The sequence below is a fragment of the Palaemon carinicauda genome, chromosome 20 (genome assembly GCF_036898095.1).
Source record: "Palaemon carinicauda isolate YSFRI2023 chromosome 20, ASM3689809v2, whole genome shotgun sequence".
NCBI classification, from domain to species: Eukaryota; Metazoa; Arthropoda; class Malacostraca; order Decapoda; family Palaemonidae; genus Palaemon; species Palaemon carinicauda.
The window spans coordinates 24493225-24513263 of record NC_090744.1 but is presented as its reverse complement, the minus strand read 5'-3'; the positions used below and the strand labels follow the sequence as shown (position 1 = coordinate 24513263).

At 42.6% G+C, this 20039-nt stretch overlaps 1 protein-coding gene across 1 annotated transcript in view; it reads left to right on the top strand.

Annotated features, from left to right (window-relative positions):
• Window positions 1–732: 732 nt before the first annotated feature.
• LOC137660215 (uncharacterized) overlaps window positions 733–20039 on the top strand; it is an 81890-nt gene continuing 62583 nt past the window's right edge. The window contains exon 1 of the mRNA XM_068394930.1: window positions 733–896. Within this exon, the coding sequence (XP_068251031.1) occupies window positions 874–896 (23 nt within the window). The 5' untranslated portion in view covers window positions 733–873. The remainder of the gene's footprint in view (window positions 897–20039) is intronic.

Here is a 20039-nt window from a genome sequence, read left to right as displayed (position 1 = left end):
CAGCACTACATTGGATCCTTCTCTCGGGTTACGGTTCTTTCTCTTTGTCTACACATACGCCGAATAGTCTGGCCTGTTCTTTACAGATTCTCCCCTGTCCCCATACATCTGACAACGCTGAGATTACTAAACAATTCTTCTTCGATCAAGGGGTTAACTACTGCACTGTATTTGTTTAGTGGTTACTTTCCTCTTGGTAAGGGTAGAAAAGACTCTTTGGCTATAGTGAGCAGCTCTTCTAGGAGAAGGACACTCCAAAATCAAACCATTGTTCTCTAATCTTGGGTAGTGCTATAGCATCTGTACCATGGTCTTCCACTGTCTTGGGTTAGAGAGTCTTGCTTGAGGGTACACTCCGGCACACTGCTCTTTTTTATTTCTCTTCCTCTTGTTTTGTTAAAGTGTTTGTAGTTTATGGGAAGTATTTATTTTAATGTTACTGTTCTTAAAATATTTTATTTTTCCTTGTTTCCTTTCCAAACTGGGCTATTTTCCCTGTTGGGGTCCCTGGGCTTAAAGCATTCTGCTTTTCCAATTAGGATTGTAGCTTAGCAAGTAATAATAATAATAATAATAATAATAATAATAATAATAATAATAATAATAATAATAATAATAATAATAATAATAATAATAATAATAATCTAATCTAATCATATAATATCTATGATTCAAAGGACGCTCATTCATTTCCTTTGACTGAGACAGCCAATCAGCAACCAGAGAGCAAGACTCACCATCGCCTGCTGACCAATCAAACGCTCTGTTATTATATGACGTCACCTCAACTAGAATTTGAGTTCAAATCTTGACAAACTTTCCACGTTTGTAGCTTTTTTAGTTGATTTTATGAAGTTTTAATATTTTATAACCATGGCTGACGAAAAAGAAAATATGTAAGTACATTGATAAACAAGTTGATGTTATATTTTATAGAACGTACTTAAGGTTGGCGAAATATCATCCGTTTGATGTTAGACTAGGCCTAGGCTATCGTATGAGTAGTTCGTCTTCGTAATTATTAAGTTGTAGGACTACCACATTAGGTAGTTTAAACTTTCGATGATCCTAAGTGATATTGGAGGTCTATTGGCAAACAAGACTTAAGGATTAGTAGGCCACTGGAGTAATTGCTTTCGTTATTTTGCTGGAGCATCTATGGAAATCTGAAGTCTAAAGCTGCAGTATCCTGATTGATTAGATGACATTTGCTCTCCATATATTGGCTATACTGTCGTGAATACTTCAATCATTAGCGTTACCTTTAGCCTTCATTTCATCCAGGCTTGTTGGCTTGTCCCATTGTGGTGTAAGTTCAATCATACCTAACAACATGTCCTTATTCTCTCTGCTGTTTTGTAGTTTCCGTAGTCATTTGTATGAAATAAATGGAGCCTTTGTTTATCTGCGGCTAGTTCCTTCCGTATGATTATAAATAGACACCAATTAACCTAAACTTTTCCCCCTAACCTAACCTACAAGCCGAGGCCTTACCTACTTAGCTATCTGGTGGGGGGGGGGGGGGGGGGGCTGATGCCCCCTGCGACCCCCTCACACTGCTGTATTCTAAGTTAGGCATAATAATACATACAGGTGGCTGCTATCATAGATACACCCCAAGTAAATATTGCTCAGTATATCTTGAAGCCTGGGGAAATTATTCTACCAGGCCTATAATTGATGAATTAAATTTATCTAAAAATTTGTAAAGCTGTAATTTCTTGTCAACATTATCCTCAAGCAGTGAACATAGCCTAGGATGGATTACGTATTGAAACGCCATATGAATAAAGACTGGCCATGAGTACAGTATATCCCCTTTGGTAAGTAAGGCCCTGTCATTATAAGTTAGGGAGCCTTTGTATAATCACGACTAAACCTCCCTTGTGCGTAGAATACTACCTAAACTAAGCTTCCCCTTCCAACCTAACCTACAAGCTGTGTCCTTACATATTTACCTAACAGGGTTGATGGCTAACGCTCCCTACGACCCCCTCAGACTACTGTGTTCTAAGCGATAGGATTGAAAATGACGGAGCGATGTTTCATGTCTGTCATACATATACCCCTAAGTTAGGTTAGGTTTGGGTACTTCGGCTAGGGTATATTTAATTTATTTAAAATAAAGCACAGTAGTATATGCACTCTGTTGTGAAATAGAAATCTGGATTGAAATTTCTGTTTTCTGTGCAATTGATCAAAATATATTGGTCAAACTACAGTACATTCATGACCGTCTATATTTAACCAAACATATCATGTCATACCTTACTTTATATTGGTCTGTAGGCAAAGAATAGTGGACAAATTTGTAGGATAAGTTCACACACCATATAAGTGAAGCTCAAATATCCAAAAGGCTAATTTGCCTGTGGCACTTAGACATCAAAAATGAACAATGTGAAATCAAAATTTATCTAATGAACAGAGCTCTGCATCAGATTAATAGTATATAAAGTGAACCAAGAACATTACTTCATGATTACTTCATGAATTGGAATACTGAATTAAAGTAATGTTTTAAAACGGAGTATTTCCATTGTAAATTCATGGTTAGTCACCTTGTAAGCTATGAAGTTGACCTTAGATATACTGTATTACGTACTTTAGCCATACAGTTGACTTTTTCTGCGGATTAGCCATCCATGTGTCTATTTACTTTATTTTTCCTTGTGTCCATGTTTCCTTTCTTCACTGGGCTATTTTCCCTGTTGGAGCCCCTGGGCTTATAGCATCCTGCTTTTCCAACTAGGGTTGTAGCTTAGCAAGTAATATTTGTAAACCAAATAATGACCAATGTTTGAAACTATACATTATAGTTCACATATCCTTGGAGTTGTCCACTGGGAAAAAGTTTAATAAGTTGGTAAAAAGAAGAAAAACCTTTGAGATACAAAAGTTACCGTCCATCTTCTGGCTGCCGAAGGAAACCTCCCCAAAACTTCGAGGTGCTTAAACTTTTAAAGACGGGAGAATAGTCTTTAAATTTTTACAGTCGTTAAAACTGTAGTAGGTAGAGCTTGGCGTATATGATATGAGTTTATCACATATTTACAAAAATTTATTTAAGAAAGACTTCACATTAACAAATACAGTATACTGTACAGTACTTAATTTTCAAAGATTTTATACAAATTACTTTTTTACTTATCTCTTAACCTAGAATAACACTCTATATAAAGAAAATTCTTCTAACTCTCGATAAAGTAAGAATATTTAAATAACATATCTTTGCAAGTTTATTAGCCTTATATCTAGCAAAATCATTGTTTAACATGTTAATTTTATCCCTCACCTCTGATAGTTACCTATCGGTTGGTTCAAAAGCTTGGGTAATTTGTTGATAAATCATTTTATTTGTATGGACCAGCGAAGAAGTCCTTCCTGAGCAAACCTGCCCATGTCACAGGTTCCTATTCACAACTTATTTTGGACAGTATAGTAAAGTAGGGAACCCCTAGAACTTATAGGTAACTAGCAATTTCATAGATACGGATGGAAAACCATTTCATAATACGCTTGCTTCATATATGATAAACCAGTAAAGTAGGGAAAAGAACAGAAAAGTGGAACAAAACATGATATCAATAACATTACAGAGAAAAAAGATGAAATACAATATTAAAATAATTGAGAACTAAGAGTGCTTTTGCATGCTGTAGAAGTATTGGAGAGGCTGTTTAGCTAAAGGAAAGGCAAAGAAATAATTATACTGAAATTTTAGCTTCATGCCATAAAAGTCAATAACGAAGACTGTCATTAAAATGAGACCATTCTAAACTGTTTATATTATGCAAAGATATTGCACATAATTTTAGATCTAGAATACCAGTACAAATAGTTAAATTAGTACTGCAAAGACAGAGGGTACCAGAAAGAATAACTACTTGTTCAACTGTACCATACCACAAGATCTAGAGTGAAGACCATCCCAAGTCTTATCATAATTTGAAGTGAGTGGTGATGTCCTTCAAGGATCATCCCTGAGTTTTAAATTTTTCAATATTAAACTTAGCCGGTGATTATATAAGCTGCAACTCTGTTGCTCGACAGAAAACTCTACGTTAAAAATCCGCCAGCGATCGCTATGCAGGTAGGGGGTGTACATCAACAGCGCCATCTGTCGGGCAGGTACTCAGTACTCAATGTAAACACAGAACTCAATTTTCTCTCTGTCGGGCTACCGGCAAGACCTACTAATTCGCTGTTGCTAACTGGATTTGTTTTCACAACTATTTGGTGAAGTACACTATTCTAGTTTTGAGCTTTCGCTATGCAGGTGTTTTATCTTCATCTCAAAACTTGAACTCGTTTTGGATAGATTTAATTATGGTGACAAAGAGAGTATGGACTTTCTTTCACTTTTAAATGGCCGACCCTTCCCTTAGACGGAAGTGTGTTTAGGTTTTAAGTAATTATCTTATCACGTTATAGATCTATATATTTTATATCTCTCCGCCTTTATTAGGCCTCTTCGATTAACTTTCCATTTATTATAAACATATAAAAATAAATTTTTATGTTTTGTTTATATGCGACCTTTCCTGATAGTAGGCGGTCCTAACTTGGAACCGAAGTTAATCAACGTTGAACCCTGTATATCGTAATTAGCTTTTAAGAATTTAAAACTTTTTAAATGTAATATTTTATGAAAGAATTTCTTTGATAGTCTTCGTACTGTTTTCAAAGATGAACTAACGTTTAGTTTTTTATGCTACGCAGTTGTTGACGTTCAGGACGTTCAACATGCGCTCTATCGTTACGATAGAGAGAGAGTGTATCACGGTTTCACTTTGCAGTAAGAGTAAATCGATTCTGACGTTTTGTTCATTCTTTCTTAGCTTAAATGTTTTAAATTCTAATTTAAAGGAAATTTTTATTTGAAAAACCTTTCAGTTTTTTCCTTTAGTCAAATAACATATTTTTTTGACGAAAAATAATTGGGCTCTTCTCTTAGGTGCGAAATCAAGAGAGAAAGAGAGAGAGAGAGATAGAGACGGAGGGAGAGAGAGGAGAGAAAACGTTCCGTTCAAGCGGGTAACGTTGTTTTCGTGTTACTCTCGTCCCTAGTCTCTGTACGGGGAGGAAGGATAAAACGTTTTTAGGTTTTTTATTCTCGTCCCCAGGCTATGTGCGGTGAGAGATTGAAAACGTAGTTATATGAACTAGTGTTTAGTCTCTTTCCCAGCCACTGATTTTTCTTTTTATCTTAAAATATGTTTTCTGTTTTTTGCTGGTATTATGAACTTGCATTATACGACTTATTTCGCAATTACTACCTTTTTAATGAAGGGTAGAATTGCGTGTTTCAGGTAGAAATAAGTGCAAAACAGAAAATCGAAGTGATAAAGTGATATGCGCAAAGTGTTACAGTGTTGCGTCCGAGGCGCAAAGTATTACAGTGTTGCGTCCGAGGGTTCGTCTGTTCGTGCCTGTCGTTCACCTAGTCCGGGACCTCTTGCAAGCTCCCAAGCCCAGGGGAGAAGTAATGTCGAACGACTTATGGGTTTGAGAGGCCTTGACCAACGAACAGACGTTTTCCCTCTATGGTATCGGGTGTATCTTACCAAGATCTCCCCTACCATAAGACGAGAGAGACGTTGTTTCTCCTCGCCATCCGTAGGCTTTTCGCATAAGAAACCTGTCACAAGGTTTCGAAGCCCTTAAGCGAAAGTCAGTCCTTTCAGGACAGGTCCAGCGTCCTGGTTACAGCCATTAGGACAGCTCTGACCCTATGCAGTCATCGGATAACTGCTCGCTGCCTAACAAAAGCGTAACACAGACTCCGAAAGTCTTTTTTTGTAGGCAAAGTGTTGCGGTCACAGACGTTACCCTCGTCTATTACCACAACCATTTCCGTTGATCCTTAAGGGGTTATATGGCAAAACATGCAGTATATGCTTGCCTCCCTTATGGAAGACTATTCTGCCGATTAGTCCGTTGAGTCTAGCCGTTTATCTCATCGATATCCTGGCTTTCAGCCAACCTAACGTTCCTTTGTGCTTACTGTTGACGTTGGCGTAGCCTAGTCACGTCAGTCAGGTTGTTTAGAACCACACTCGATGCGGTCTCGTGTGGTTTTTCAGCCGCATTTGGACGTTAGGCCACTGGCTGATACTCCTGTTGACGTTCTAGACGTTCACTAACAATCGGAGTTGACTTGTTTTGACGCTGTGCGTCAACCTCCGCATTCTAGAGTTGTTTTGACTGCTCAGTCTAGGCAGTCAAAGCAGTCTCGAGTGGACGCTGTACGTCCTCACGCACCTGTTGTGGTTGACAGTTCAGTTGTTGACAGTTCACAGACTGTCAAGCAGTTACATGACGTTGCGTTCTGGTCCGCTACTAATGCACCAGTGAGAGACTCAGCTTTTATCGGACAAGGTTCCTGTAGATGAGGAAGTGGCTGTTCTCCCTCCTACTGATATTCCCTTGAGGACTCTGTCAGATGGAGAGGAGCCTTAAGCTGCTTAGCCTCCTATGGACTTTAATTAAATCATGATGATTTTTTTTTAAGGATCTTCGTCCGGATCTTGTAACTGCTGCTCCTCGTTCGCCTAAACGTCAGAGCTTACACTAGGCCTAGCTACTTCGAAGCCGTTGTTTTTAAGCTAGTGCTCTCTCGCTCTCCTAGAGAGCGTTACGTTGGCTAGGCGACTGGTTTTTCACCAGGAGGAGTTTGGGGGATACAGCCTTTGCTTTCCCTTCTTTTAAACTGGTTTATAGAGCGAGAGTCTGATAGGACACGAGAGAAGGTCTCGGCTTGGGAGTTCATGCCTCTGCCCAGATAGACTTCTCAATTCTGGTAGACTCTCCCTGGCGCCTAGCCAGGAGACGCTCCAAGTTGTTTATAGGTCAACTTCTCAGCTGTTGTCGAGCCTTTGAAGTTTTGCTGTACTATTATGTCACGCATAACAAGGCTTTCAGGGATGGTAAACGGTTCCGCCTCAGTCGCTAACCCCGTCTGTTGCCACACCTGCTCCCGTAGACCCTAAATGGGCTTTGCTGCAAGACATGCAGTCCAAGCTTGCGTCCTTGATAGAGGACTTAAATGCGGAGAAGAACCTTCTGGCCAACAACCTTCCAACCGGTCGGTTGTGCGCCCTGTTGACGCTGAGGTAACCTACTCGCGTCTGCCAGTTGAGGTGGTTCCTCCACCGATGCGACCCAGTGTGGGTTGCCAGCCGCACGGTGACGTTAAACGACGCTCGGAGGTGGTTGTTGACGTTCAGGACGTTCAACAACCAGCAGAGGTGACTTGTTGTGACGCAGTGCGTCAACCTCAGCAACCCGGTAGGGTGTTGACTGCACAACCCAGACGGTCTAGACAGTTTCGGGTTGACGCTGTGCTTCCTCGCGAACCCATGGTTGTTGACAGTTCACAGACTGTGCAGCAGGTCCATGATATTGCGTCCGGCTCCGTCACGCATCCACCAGTGCGACCGGATTCAGCGAGTTAGACGTTGCCCACTCCGTTGCCGTTTCCTCATCAGTTTCGGATGAGGAACCCTCTGATGAGGACGTTGCTGAACAAGACGATCAGCCCCCAGCCCTGCTATCCATCCAGAAGATGCTGAAGAAGGAACGCTGCTCAGTCAGGCTGTGGATGAGTCTGGTAGGGACGCTGTCATCCGTGTATCAATTTGTGTCACTAGGAAGACTACACCTCCGTCCTCTTCTATACCATCTAGCTTTTCACTGGAAAAAGGACAAGACGCTAGAAGCGGTCTCGATCCCGGTTTCCGAAAAGATAAAGTCTTGTCTGACTTGGTGAAAGGACTATATCAACTAAGAGAGGGTCTTCCCCTGACTGTTCAGACTCCCAACCACGTTCTCTTCTCGGACGCATCGGACGTAGGCTGGGGTGCGACATTAGACGGTCGGGAATGCTCGGGAATATGGAACTCGAGTCAAAGGACAATGCATTTCAACTGCAAGGAGCTACTGGCAGTACGTCTGGCCTGGAAAAGCTTCAGGTCTCTCCTTCAAGGCAAAGTGGTGGAGGTGAACTCGGACAACACCACGGCTTTGGCGTACATCTCCAAACAAGGAGGGACCTACTCTCTGACGTTGTACGAGATCGCAAGGGACCTCCTCACCTGGTCAAAAGGTCTAGACATATCACTAGTAACGAGGTTCATCCAAGGCAACTTGAATGTCATGGCAGATTGTCTCAGTCGGAAGGGACAAATAATTCCAACAGAATGGACCCTCCACAAGGATGTATGCAAGAGACTTTGGGCCACCTGGGGCCAGCCAACCATAGATCTCTTCGCAACCTCAATGACCAAGAGGCTCCCAATATTTTGCTCACCAATCCCGGACCCAGCAGCAGTTCATATAGATGCCTTTCTCCTAGATTGGTCACATCTAGATCTATATGCATTCCCTCCGTTCAAGATTGTCAACAAGGTACTGCAGATGTTCGCCTCTCACGAAGGGACAAGGTTGACGCTAGTTGCTTCCCTCTGGCCCGCGAGAGAATGGTTCACCGAGGTACTTCGATGGCTAGTAGACGTTCCCAGAACACTTCCCCTAAGGGTGGACCTTCTACGTCAGCCACACGTAAAGAAGGTACACCAAGGCCTCCACGCTCTTCGTCTGAATGCCTTCAGACTATCGAAAGACTCTCGAGAGCTAGAAGCTTTTCGAAGGAGGCAGCCAGAGCGATTGCTAGAGCAAGGAGAACATCCACCCTTAGAGTCTACCAATCGAAGTGGGAAATCTTCCGAAACTGGTGCAAGTCAGTATCCGTATCCTCGACCAGTACCTCTGTAACTCAAATAGCTGACTTCCTCTTATATCTGAGGAAAGAACGATCTCTTTCAGCTCCCACTATCAAGGGTTACAGAAGCATGTTGGCATCAGTCTTCCGTCACAGAGGCTTAGATCTTTCCAACAATAAAGATCTACAGGACCTCCTTAAGTCTTTTGAGACCACGAAGGAGCGTCGTTTGGTTACACCTGGTTGGAATTTAGACGTGGTACTAAGATTCCTTATGTCAGACAGGTTCGAACCGCTACAATCAGCCTCCCTGAAAGATCTCACCTTAAAGACTCTTTTCCTGGTATGCTTAGCCACAGCTAAAAGAGTCAGTGAGATTCATGCCTTCAGCAAGAACATCGGATTCTCATCCGAAACGGCTACATGTTCTACAACTTGGTTTTCTAGCCAAAAACGAGCTGCCTTCTCGGCCTTGGCCAATATCGTTCGATATTCCAAACTTATCGTATGGTTGGAAATGAACTAGAAAGAGTCTTATGCCCTGTAAGAGCTCTTAAGTTCTATTTAAAACGAACTAAACCTTTACGAGGCCCGTCTAAAGCTTTATGGTGTTCAGTTAAGAAACCATCTTTGCCTATGTCAAAGAATGCTTTATCCTATTTTATCAGACTGTTAATATGAGAAGCTCATTCCCATCTGAATGAGGAAGACCAAGCTTTGCTGAAGGTAAGGACACACGAAGTTAGAGCTGTCGCAACTTCCGTGGCCTTTAAACAAAATAGATCTCTGCAAAGTATAATCGACGCAACCTATTGGAAAAGCAAGTCAGTGTTCGCGTCTTTTTATCTTAAGAATGTCCAGTCTCTTTACGAGAACTGCTACACTCTGGGACCATTCGTAGCAACGAGTGCAGTAGTGGGTGAGGGCTCAACCACTACAATTCCCTAATTCCATAACCTTTTTAATCTTTCTCTTGAAATGTTTTATTATTGTTTTTGGGTTGTCCGGAAGGCTAAGAAGCCTTTCGCATCCTACTTGATTTGGCGGGTGGTCAAAGTCATTTCTTGAGAAGCGCCTAGATTAGAGGTTTTGATGAGGTCCTGTTGTATGGGTTGCAACCCTTGATACTTCAGCTCCTAGGGGTCGCTCAGCATCCTAAGAGGATCGCGAGGCTCCGTAAGGAAGACGTACTTAAAAAGGCAGAGCAATTGTTCAAGTCGACTTCCTTACCAGGTACTTATTTATTTTATGTTTGTTATTTTGAATAACTGCTAAAATGAAATAAAAAATCCTTAGCTCATAATAATTTAAACAATTATTGCTGGTCTCTACCCACCCCCCTGGGTGTGATTCAGCTTATATAATCACCGGCTAAGTTTAATATTGAAAAATGTTATTTTTATAATAAAATAAATTTTTGAATATACTTACCCGGTGATTATATATTAAAGGACCCTCCCTTCCTCCCCAATAGAGACCCAGTGGACCGAGGAGAAAATTGAGTTCTGTGTTTACATTGAGTACTGAGTACCTGCCCGACAGATGGCGCTGTTGATGTACACCCCCTACCTGCATAGCGATCGCTGGCGGATTTTTAACGTAGAGTTTTCTGTCGAGCAACAGAGTTGCAGCTTATATAATCACTGGGTAAGTATATTCAAAAATTTATTTTATTATAAAAATAACATTTAACTTAGCCGGTGAATATATAATAGCTGCTGCAACTCTGTTGCTCGACAGACAAAAAACAGTAAAAACTCGCCAGCGATCGCTATGCAGGTTGCGGGTGTGCCCACCAGCGCCAACTGTCAGCCAGATACCACTCTCTCGATGTAAACAAAGACTCAATTTCTTCTCTGTCGACGTGTCGACAAGACGTACTTTTACTCGCTGTAGAACCTGGAGTTTTCTCAACATATTTGGTGAAGTACTTCATTTTGGTTTGAGCTTTCGCAGTGCAGGTGTTTTATCTTCATCTTAAATCTTGAACTTGTTTTGGATAGATTTAATTTTTGGTGACAAAGAGAGTATGGACTTTCTTTGACTTTTAAATGGCCGACCCTTCCCTTAGACGGAAGTGTGTTTAGGCTTTTAGTAATTATCTTATCACGTTATAAATTAAATATAGATTTTCCTCTATATATTTTATATCTCACCACCTTTATTAGGCCTCTTCGATTAACTTTCCATTTATAATAAACATAAAAAATAAATTTTAATGTTTTAGTTATATGCGACCTTTCCTGAGAGTAGGCGGTCCTAACTTGGAAACCGAAGTTAAACAACGTTGAGCCCTTTCAATCGTAAATAGCTTTTAAAGAGCTAATGATTTAAAACTTTTTAAATGAATATTTTTAATAAATATTTTATGAAAGATTTTCTTTGAATAGTCTTCGTACTGTTTTCAAAGATGAACTAACGTTTAGTTTATTTATGCTACGCAGTTTGCGCTCTATCGTTACGATAGAGAGAGAGAGTATCACGGTTTCACTTTGCAGAAAGAGTAAATCGATTCTGACGTTTTGTTCATTCTTCTTTCAAAGCTTAAATGTTTTAAATTCTATTTTAAAGGAACTTTTTTTATCTTAAAAGATGTTTACTGTTTTTTTGCTGGTATTAATGTGCTTGCATTATACGACTGATTTCGCATTTACTACCTTTTGATGAGGGTAGAATTGCGTGCTTCAGGTAGAAATCAGTAAAAGTTTCGATTTCAGTGAAATAATTGCAAAACAGAAAATCGTAGTGATAAAGTGATATTGCGCAAAGTGTTACAGTGTTGCGTCCGAGGGTTCGTCTGTTCGTGCCTGTCGTTCACCTAGTCCGGGACCTCTTGCAAGCTCCCAAGCCCAGGGGAGAAGTAATGTCGTACGACTTATGGGTTCGAGAGGCCTTGATCAGCGAACAGACGTTTCCCTCTATGGTATCGGGTGTATCTTACCAAGATCTCCCCTACCATAAGGCGAGAGAGACAATTTTCTCCTCGTCATCCGAAGGCTTTTCGCATAAGAAACCTGAAACAAGGTTTCGAGGCCCTTAAGCGAAAGTCAGTCCTTTCAGGACAGGTCCAGCGTCCTGGTTGCAGCCATTAGGACAGCTCTGACCCTATGCAGTCATCTGATAACTGCTCGACGCCTAACAAAAGCGTAACACAGACGCCGAGAGTCTTTTTGTTGGCAAAGTGTTGCGGTCACAGACGTTACCCTCGTCTCTTACCGCAACCATTTCCGTTGATCCTAAATGGGTTGTACGGCAAGACATGCAGAATAAGCTTGCCTCCCTTATGGAAGACTATTCTGCCGATTAGTCCGTTGAGCCTAGCCGTTTATCTCATCGAGATCCTGGCTTTCAGCCAACCTAACGTTCCTTTGTGCGTCCTGTTGACGTTGGCGTAGCTAAGTAACGTCAGTCAGGTTGTTTAGAACCACACTCGATGCGGTCTCGTGTGGATTTTCAGCCACATTTGGACATTAGGCCACTTGCTGATGCTCCTGTTGACGTTCAGGACGTTCGCTAACAATCGGAGTTGACTTGTTTTGACGCTGTGCGTCAACCTCCGCATTCTAGAGTTGTTTTGACTGCTCAGTCTAGGCGGTCAAAGCAGTCTCGAGTGGACGCTGTGTGTCCTCACGCACCTGTTGTTGTTGACAGTTCACAGACTGTCAAGCAGTTACATGACGTTGCGTCCTGGTCTCTCGCACCTGTTGTTGTTGACAGTTCACAGACTGTCAAGCAGTTACATGACGTTGCGTCCTGGTCCGCTACTAATGCACCAGTGCGTGTGGACTCTGCTTGTAAAGCATTGCCACCACGGTAGGTCTCTCCCTTGCTTGAGACTCAGCTATTATCGGACAAGGTTCCTTTAGATGAGGAAGTTGCTGTTCCCCCTCCTACTGATATTCCCTTGAGGACTCTGTCAGACGGAGAGGAGCCTAAAGCTGCTTAGCCCTCTATGGACTTTAAATAAATCATGCTGATTTTTAAGGATCTTTGTCCGGATCTTTTTGTAACTGCTGCTCCTCGTTCGCCTAAACGTCAGAGCTTACACTAGGCCTAGCTACTTCGAAGCCGTTGTTTTATAAGCTAGTGCTCTCTCGCTCTCCTAGAGAGCTTTACGTTTGCTAGGCGACTGGTTTATCAGCAGGAGGAGTTTGGGGGATACAGCCTTTGCTTTCCCTTCTTTTAAACTGGCTTATAGAGCGAGAGTCTGATATGACACGAGAGAAGTTCTCGGCTTGGGAGTTCCTGCCTCTGCCCAGATAGACTTCTCAAATCTCGTAGACTCTCCCTGGCGCCTGGCCAGGAGACGCTCCAAGATTTTACAGGTCAACTTCACAGCTGTTTTCGAGCCTTTGAAGTTTTGCTGTACAATTATGTCATGCATAAACAAGGCTTTCAGGGATGGCTCCAATGATCTGACAGCCACGTTCTCTGCAGGGACAAGTCCCTCAGGGATGGCTCCATGATTTGGCAGCCATGTTCACTGCAGGAGTACGTAAGAGGCAAGTGCGCTCAATGTGTTCATTGTCAAGACAAACTTCACGATGAAGTCTACCAGGCTGTCTTGACAGCATTTATGGAAGGCGACTGGATGGTCTCTCTCGACCTTCAGGAGGCATACTTCCACATTCCTATACACCCGGATTCCCAACCGTTTCTGAGGTTTGTTTACAGGAATGTGGGGTACCAGTTTCGAGCTATCGGAGATCAGAGCCTCCCTGTACTTGGACGACTGGCTTCTCAGAGCCTCTTCCAGTCATCGCTGTCTGAAGGATCTCAATTGGACTCTAGATCTGGCCAAGGAATTGGGACTCCTAGTCAATTTGGAAAAGTCACAGCTGGTCCCATCCCAAACTATTCTGTATTTAGGGATGGAGATTCACAGTCAAGTTTTTCGGGCTTTTCCGTCGGCCCCCAGAATAGATCAAGCCCTGCTCTCCATCCAGAAGATGCTGAAGAAAGAACGCTGCTCAGTCAGGCTGTGGATGAGTCTGGTAGGGACGCTGTCATCCCTGGAGCAATTTGTCTCGCTAGGAAGGCTACACCTCCGTCCTCTTCAATTCCATCTGGCTTTTCACTGGAAAAAGGACAAGACGCTAGAGGCGGTCTCGATCCCGATTTCCGAAAAGATAAAGTCTTGTCTGACTTGGTGGAAAGACAATATCAGCCTACGAGAGGGTCTTCCCCTGGCAGTTCAGATACCCAACCACGTTCTCTTCTCGGACGCATCGGACTTGGGCTGGGGCGCGACGCTAGACGGTCGGGAATGCTCAGGTCTGTGAAACTCGAGTCAGAGGAGCATGCATATCAACAGCAAGGAGCTTTTGGCAGTTCATCTGGCCTTGATAAGCTTCGAGAATCTCCTTCGAAGCAAGGTGGTGGAGGTAAACTCGGACAACACCACGGCCTTGGCGTACATTTACAAACAGGGAGGTACCCACTCACTGACTTTGTACGAGGTCGCAAGGGACCTGCTCATCTGGTCAAAAGATCGAGGCATCTCCCTAGTAACGAGGTTCATCCAGGGCGACTTGAACGTCCTAGCAGATTGTCTCAGTCGGAAAGGTCAAGTAATTCCAATCGAATGGACCCTCCACAAGGATGTGTGCAAGAGACTTTGGGCGACTTGGGGTCAACCCACCATAGATCTCTTTGCAACCTCGCTGACAAGAGGCTTCCAATCTATTGCTCTCCAGTCCCGGACCCAGCAGCAATACATATAGATGCCTTCCTCCTAGATTGGTCACATCTGGATCTTTACGCATTCCCACCATTCAAGATTGTCAACAAGGTACTGCAGAAGTTCGCCTCTCGCGAAGGGACAAGGTTGACGTTAGTTGCTCCCCTCTGGCCCGCGAGAGAATGGTTCACCGAGGTACTTCGATGGTTAGTAGACGTTCCCAGAAGTCTTCCTCTAAGAGTAGACCTTCTACGTCAGCCACACGTAAAGAAGGTACACCAAAGCCTCCACGGTCTTCGTCTGACTGCCTTCAGACTATCGAAAGACTCTCGAGAGCTAGAGGCTTTTCGAAGGAGGCAGCCAGTGCGATTGCTAGAGCAAGGAGAGCTTCTACCATTAGAGTCTACCAATCGAAGTGGGAAGTCTTCCGAGACTGGTGCAAGTCAGTTTCTGTATCCTCGACCAGTACCTCTGTAGCCCAAATAGCTGATTTTCTCTTATACCTGAGAAAAGGACGATCCCTTTCAGCTCCCACTATCAAGGGCTACAGAAGCATGTTGGAATCGGTCTTCCGGCATAGAGGCTTAGATCTTTCCAACAATAAAGATCTGCAAGACCTCCTTAAGTCTTTCGAGACCACTAAGGAGCGTCGTTTGGCTACTCCTGGGTGGAATTTAGACGTGGTCCTAAGATTCCTCATGTCAGACAGGTTTGAGCCTTTACAGTCAGCCTCCCTGAAAGATCTCACTCTTAAGAATCTTTTCCTGGTATGCTTAGCCTCAGCTAAAAGAGTCAGTGAGATTCATGCCTTCAGCAAGAACATCGGATTTTCGTCAGAAAAAGGCACTTGTTCTCTGCAACTTGGTTTTCTAGCCAAAAATGAGCTACCTTCTCGTCCTTGGCCTAAATCTTTCGATATTCCCAGCTTATCGGAGATCGTAGGCAATGAACTAGAAAGAGTCTTATGCCCTGTTAGAGCTCTTAAGTTCTACTTAGCTCGTACTAAACCTTTACGAGGCCAATCTGAAGCGTTATGGTGTTCGGTTAAGAAACCATCCTTGCCTATGTCAAAGAATGCTTTGTCATGTTTTATCAGATTGTTAATACGAGAAGCTCATTCACACTTGAGTGAGGAAGACCGATCTTTGCTTAAGGTTAAGACGCACGAGGTTAGAGCTGTAGCAACTTCCGTGGCCTTTAAGCAAAATAGATCTCTGCAAAGTATCATGGACGCAACCTATTGGAGAAGCAAGTCAGTGTTCGCGTCATGTTACTTAAAAGATGTCCAACTTAAAAGATGTCCAGTCTCTTTACGAGAACTGCTACACACTGGGACCATTCGTAGCAGCGAGTGCAGTAGTGGGTGAGGGCTCAACCACTACAATTCCCTAATTCCATATCCTTTTAATCTGTCTCTTGAAATGTTTTAATGTTTTTATGGGTTGTCCGGAAGGCTAAGAAGCCTTTCGCATCCTGGTTGATTTGGCGGGTGGTCAAAGTCATTTCTTGAGAGCGCCCAGATTAGGGGTTTGATGAGGTCCTGTTGTATGGGTTGCAGCCCTTGATACTTCAGCTCCTGGGGGTCTGTCAGCATCCTAAGAGGATCGCGGGGCTCCGTAAGGAAGACGTACTTACAAGGCAGAGTAATCGTCTCAGTCGACTTCCTTACCAGGTACCTATTTATTTTGGTTTTGTTATATTGATAACTGTCAAAATGAAATAAAAAACTCTTAGCTTATACGATGTAAACATATTTAACTGGTCTCTACTCACTACTCTGGGTGTGAATCAGCTATTATATATTCACCGGCTAAGTTAAATATTTAAAAATGATATTTTAATTATAAAATAAATTTTTGAATATACTTACCCGGCGAATATATAAATTAAACGACCCTCCCTTCCTCCCCAATAGAGACGCAGTGGGATGAGAAGAAATTGAGTCTTTGTTTACATCGAGAGAGTGGTATCTGGCCGACAGTTGGCGCTGGTGGGCACACCCGCAACCTGTATAGCGATCGCTGGCGAGTTTTTACTGTTTTTTGTCTGTCGAGCAACAGAGTTGCAGCAGCTATTATATATTCACCGGGTAAGTATATTCAAAAATTTATTTTATAATTAAAATATCATTTTTTTGCCATTTATGAAAGTAATGGGGGAGCTGCAACGAATGCTGAAAGGAGACCCTTGGAGCATGCTTTATGAAGAATACTTAGATATAGTAAAGTAGAAACTTGAAAAGGACATTGTAGAAATTTATTCCTACGCATATTCAGACCTTTCATCCCTTGACATAGGTTACATGTCTTCAGCGGAATTGGAGTGGCCGTGGAATAATTCATTAACGAAGTTATTTAACAACAGGTGGTGACCACGGCTGAGTGGCTCCACCGACTCGCCTGTCGGAAGCTCTCGATTCCTCTATCTGCAGAGCCTCATTGTTTAGAGTTTAGTCTTGTCTGGTCTTGAGGTACTGAATCTCTCTTAATTTGTTGGACAAAAACTTGTGGTTTATTAGATTTCTTATTTCTGGTTCTGATATTAATCTGTAGTACTGATGTTCATTTAGTTCTTTATTGATGTTGGATAAGATTTTTCATAATTCTGACCCTCCTTTGCTTTAAGATCTTCCCAGACTAACATCCTGTACATGGTATTAGGTATACAGTTAATTTGAACAGTCATACCTTCTCCATCATAAGGCTTAATATTACACAGTATTCTATTCTAAAAGTTTTAATCCAGCTGTGGCCAGATTGTGAAATGATCTTCCTAATCTGGCAGTTGAATCTGTGGAACTTCAGAAGTTCAAACTGCCATGTCTCTCTTCATAGTTTATATTTAACAGATCTATTTTAACGTTGCTACCGATCTTAAGATGTTTTATATTCGTTATTTGGTGCTTTTCATGTAGTTTATTTCCTTTCCTCACTGGGCTATTTAACCTGTTGGAGCATCATGCTTTTCCAACTAGTGTTGTAGCTTAGCTAGTAATAATGATAATAATTCAATGATATTAATAACAGAAATTAGAAGAATTTTTATATATTGTATACTGTGATTTAGTAGAGAAGTATACTATGCTCTATAGTAATTTCATTCAGAAATATGAAATATATCTTGGAAGTAATGATGAACACATACTGTAAATACATTGTATGTACCACTCTGCTAGCACCAGGTTTGGAGGTGCTTTCTGAAACTTGTTCCTTTTATGATTATTTTTTTATTTAAACTCAAAGGTTATTTTTTTCCTTTATGAAGTCAACATAACAGTCCCCAAAACTGCTTGAAGATGTCTGTCATGAATGTAATTTTCAGGATAGATATTGTGATTATTTGACATTTTTTTTAAAATCATGGTCACTAACATTCTCACTGGAAGTTATCGCATTAAACAAATGTATAGAATTATGAAAAAGAATCAGGTACAGGTATGTAAAATATGGGATTAATCAATAGTGAATAATATATAGTTCAATGAGATCACAATCACTTGAGCTACATTTCCAGACTTTTATAGGTTTCGCCTAAAGTTTTTTTTTCTTGAATTGACAAAAAAAAAAAAAAAAATAGAGAGGTAAGGTTAGACGGCTATATGTAAAGATACCTAAGCAATTGGATGAAAAGTTAGTGCTGCAAAACATTAGAGCTGGGGCCTAAGATTGGATATTGTAAAGAACCAATGCATTACAGTTGTAGTTAACAGTGTAGAGTGTAATGTGTGTGAATATATATTTGCCGTAACCAAAATACAAACCACGCTATTTACAAAGGGTATTACTTTTAGCGTAGCTGAAATGGCGAGCCATTAGAATTTAACGAGGGTGTATTACCCCCGCGCTAGTTAGCGGGGGGGGGGGTAGGGGAGTGGTAGCTAGCTACCCCTCCTCCCCCTCACACACAGGTGAATACTCACTTTCACTTTTGGCTCGGGCTGTGACAGACCTCTCTGTCTTGGTCCTCGCTTGGCAGCCATTGTTTGTTTTGTCTTTACTTAATCGCTTACTTTTCATTTACTCAATATATATGTAAACATGTTTTCATGTTTGTATATATCTTTGAGTATAGAAATAAGTAAGTTTCCTTTTCAGATGTGTGTGTGTAGTGTACGATATCTACGTGGAGGCCTCGGCAGTTAGGCCACCACGGCGTATTTTTTGGGTGGCGATCGAGTTTGACTTATATCTTTCTCTCTCTCTCTCTCTTGAGGTCGTTCACCCTTTTACTACGTGTTAGTACGCCCTTGTAGCTTAGCTTCCTATCCGTGTGGGGGGTTGCTACGCCGTACGTTTGTCTCAATTAGTTATGAATCTAATTGTAGTTGTTTTTTGTTTTTCAGCTTGTAGAACGATTCCTTTCGGGGTTTTCGTTCTTTCTTTAGTGTTCATTCATTTTTAAATTACATAATTACATAGTTACATAGTTATAATTGTTATAATTCTGTTTTGGTTACAGCTCTCCTTCCGCGAGTGTAAGTGGTTGTGAGGGCACGTGCCTGTTGTGTAATTCTTGTTCCTTTCCCTCGGTATTCCTCTTCGGAGCCTTCCCGGGGGAATGAATGTGTACTAATATTATTTGTTTTATTTTTTTACAGTTACCAATCTAGTTCGTTTCTGTAATATAGCAACGGTGTGAGCTGTCTGGTTGAGTCCTGGGGATTCGGCTGTTGCTGCCTCCCCCCTTGTATTTTCGTCAGGGGCGTGTCTCCTTCTACTGGTAGTACTCCCGTGACGACGGACAGCTCTCCAGTTCATTTTAGAACACTCAGGAGGCTTGCCTCCTTGGGCGGATAACTTTCCTTCCGAGGGAAGTTTTTCCTGTCCAGGCTTGAGTTTTTCCCCTTTTTGGGGGGTTCTTCTCTTGCCTTTTTTTCGTGCGACTATGCTCTTGGTGCTGAGCGGTCACACCTGCAGTTTCGCTCAAGGGGCTGGGCAACTGCAGGAGCTCCTCTTCGGAGGATTGCTCCTTTTAGGTCACTGGCTGACCAGTCTCTTCCACGAAGTGTTTCTCTTTCGTTCGCGAGAGAGTACACTCATAGAGACTCCTCTTCGGAGGTTTCTTCTGTTGCTGTTGCTGTTGGCCTTCCTCGCCGTAAGGCCCACCGTCCGCCTCGTCGTAAGGGCCTCTCATCTCCCTATAAGGGTGCTTGAGGCGCCTTTTTGGATCTCCGTTTGCAGCCTACAACTCCTTTTTCTCGATCTTCCGCCTTGGTGCAGATGGACACCAGTCTGATCTCGTCTTCCGACGGGCAACGGTCTTCCCGACGGACAACGGTCTTCCGACGGACATCAGTCTCCCGGCGGACAACGATTCCTTCGGGGCAAAGGGTTGCCCCCACGGGGGTTCTTCCCTTGCGTGTCAGGGTTTCCCTGCGCGCCCTTCTGCTCATCAGCGCTCTCCTGTTCGTCAGCGCTTTCAAGATGATCTTCCCTGCGGTTCCTGTTGGTTCCTGTTACGCGCCCTGTGCGCCCACGTTCGCCCTCGCGATCTAGAACTTCGGTTCAGGTCGGGGTCAAGGACTCTTCTTCTTTGCGCAGGCTTCCACGCGTAGCCTTCTGCTCGTCAACGATCATCAGCTCGTCAGCGATCATCAGCTCGCCAGCGATCATCAGCTCGCCAGCGATCATCAGCTCG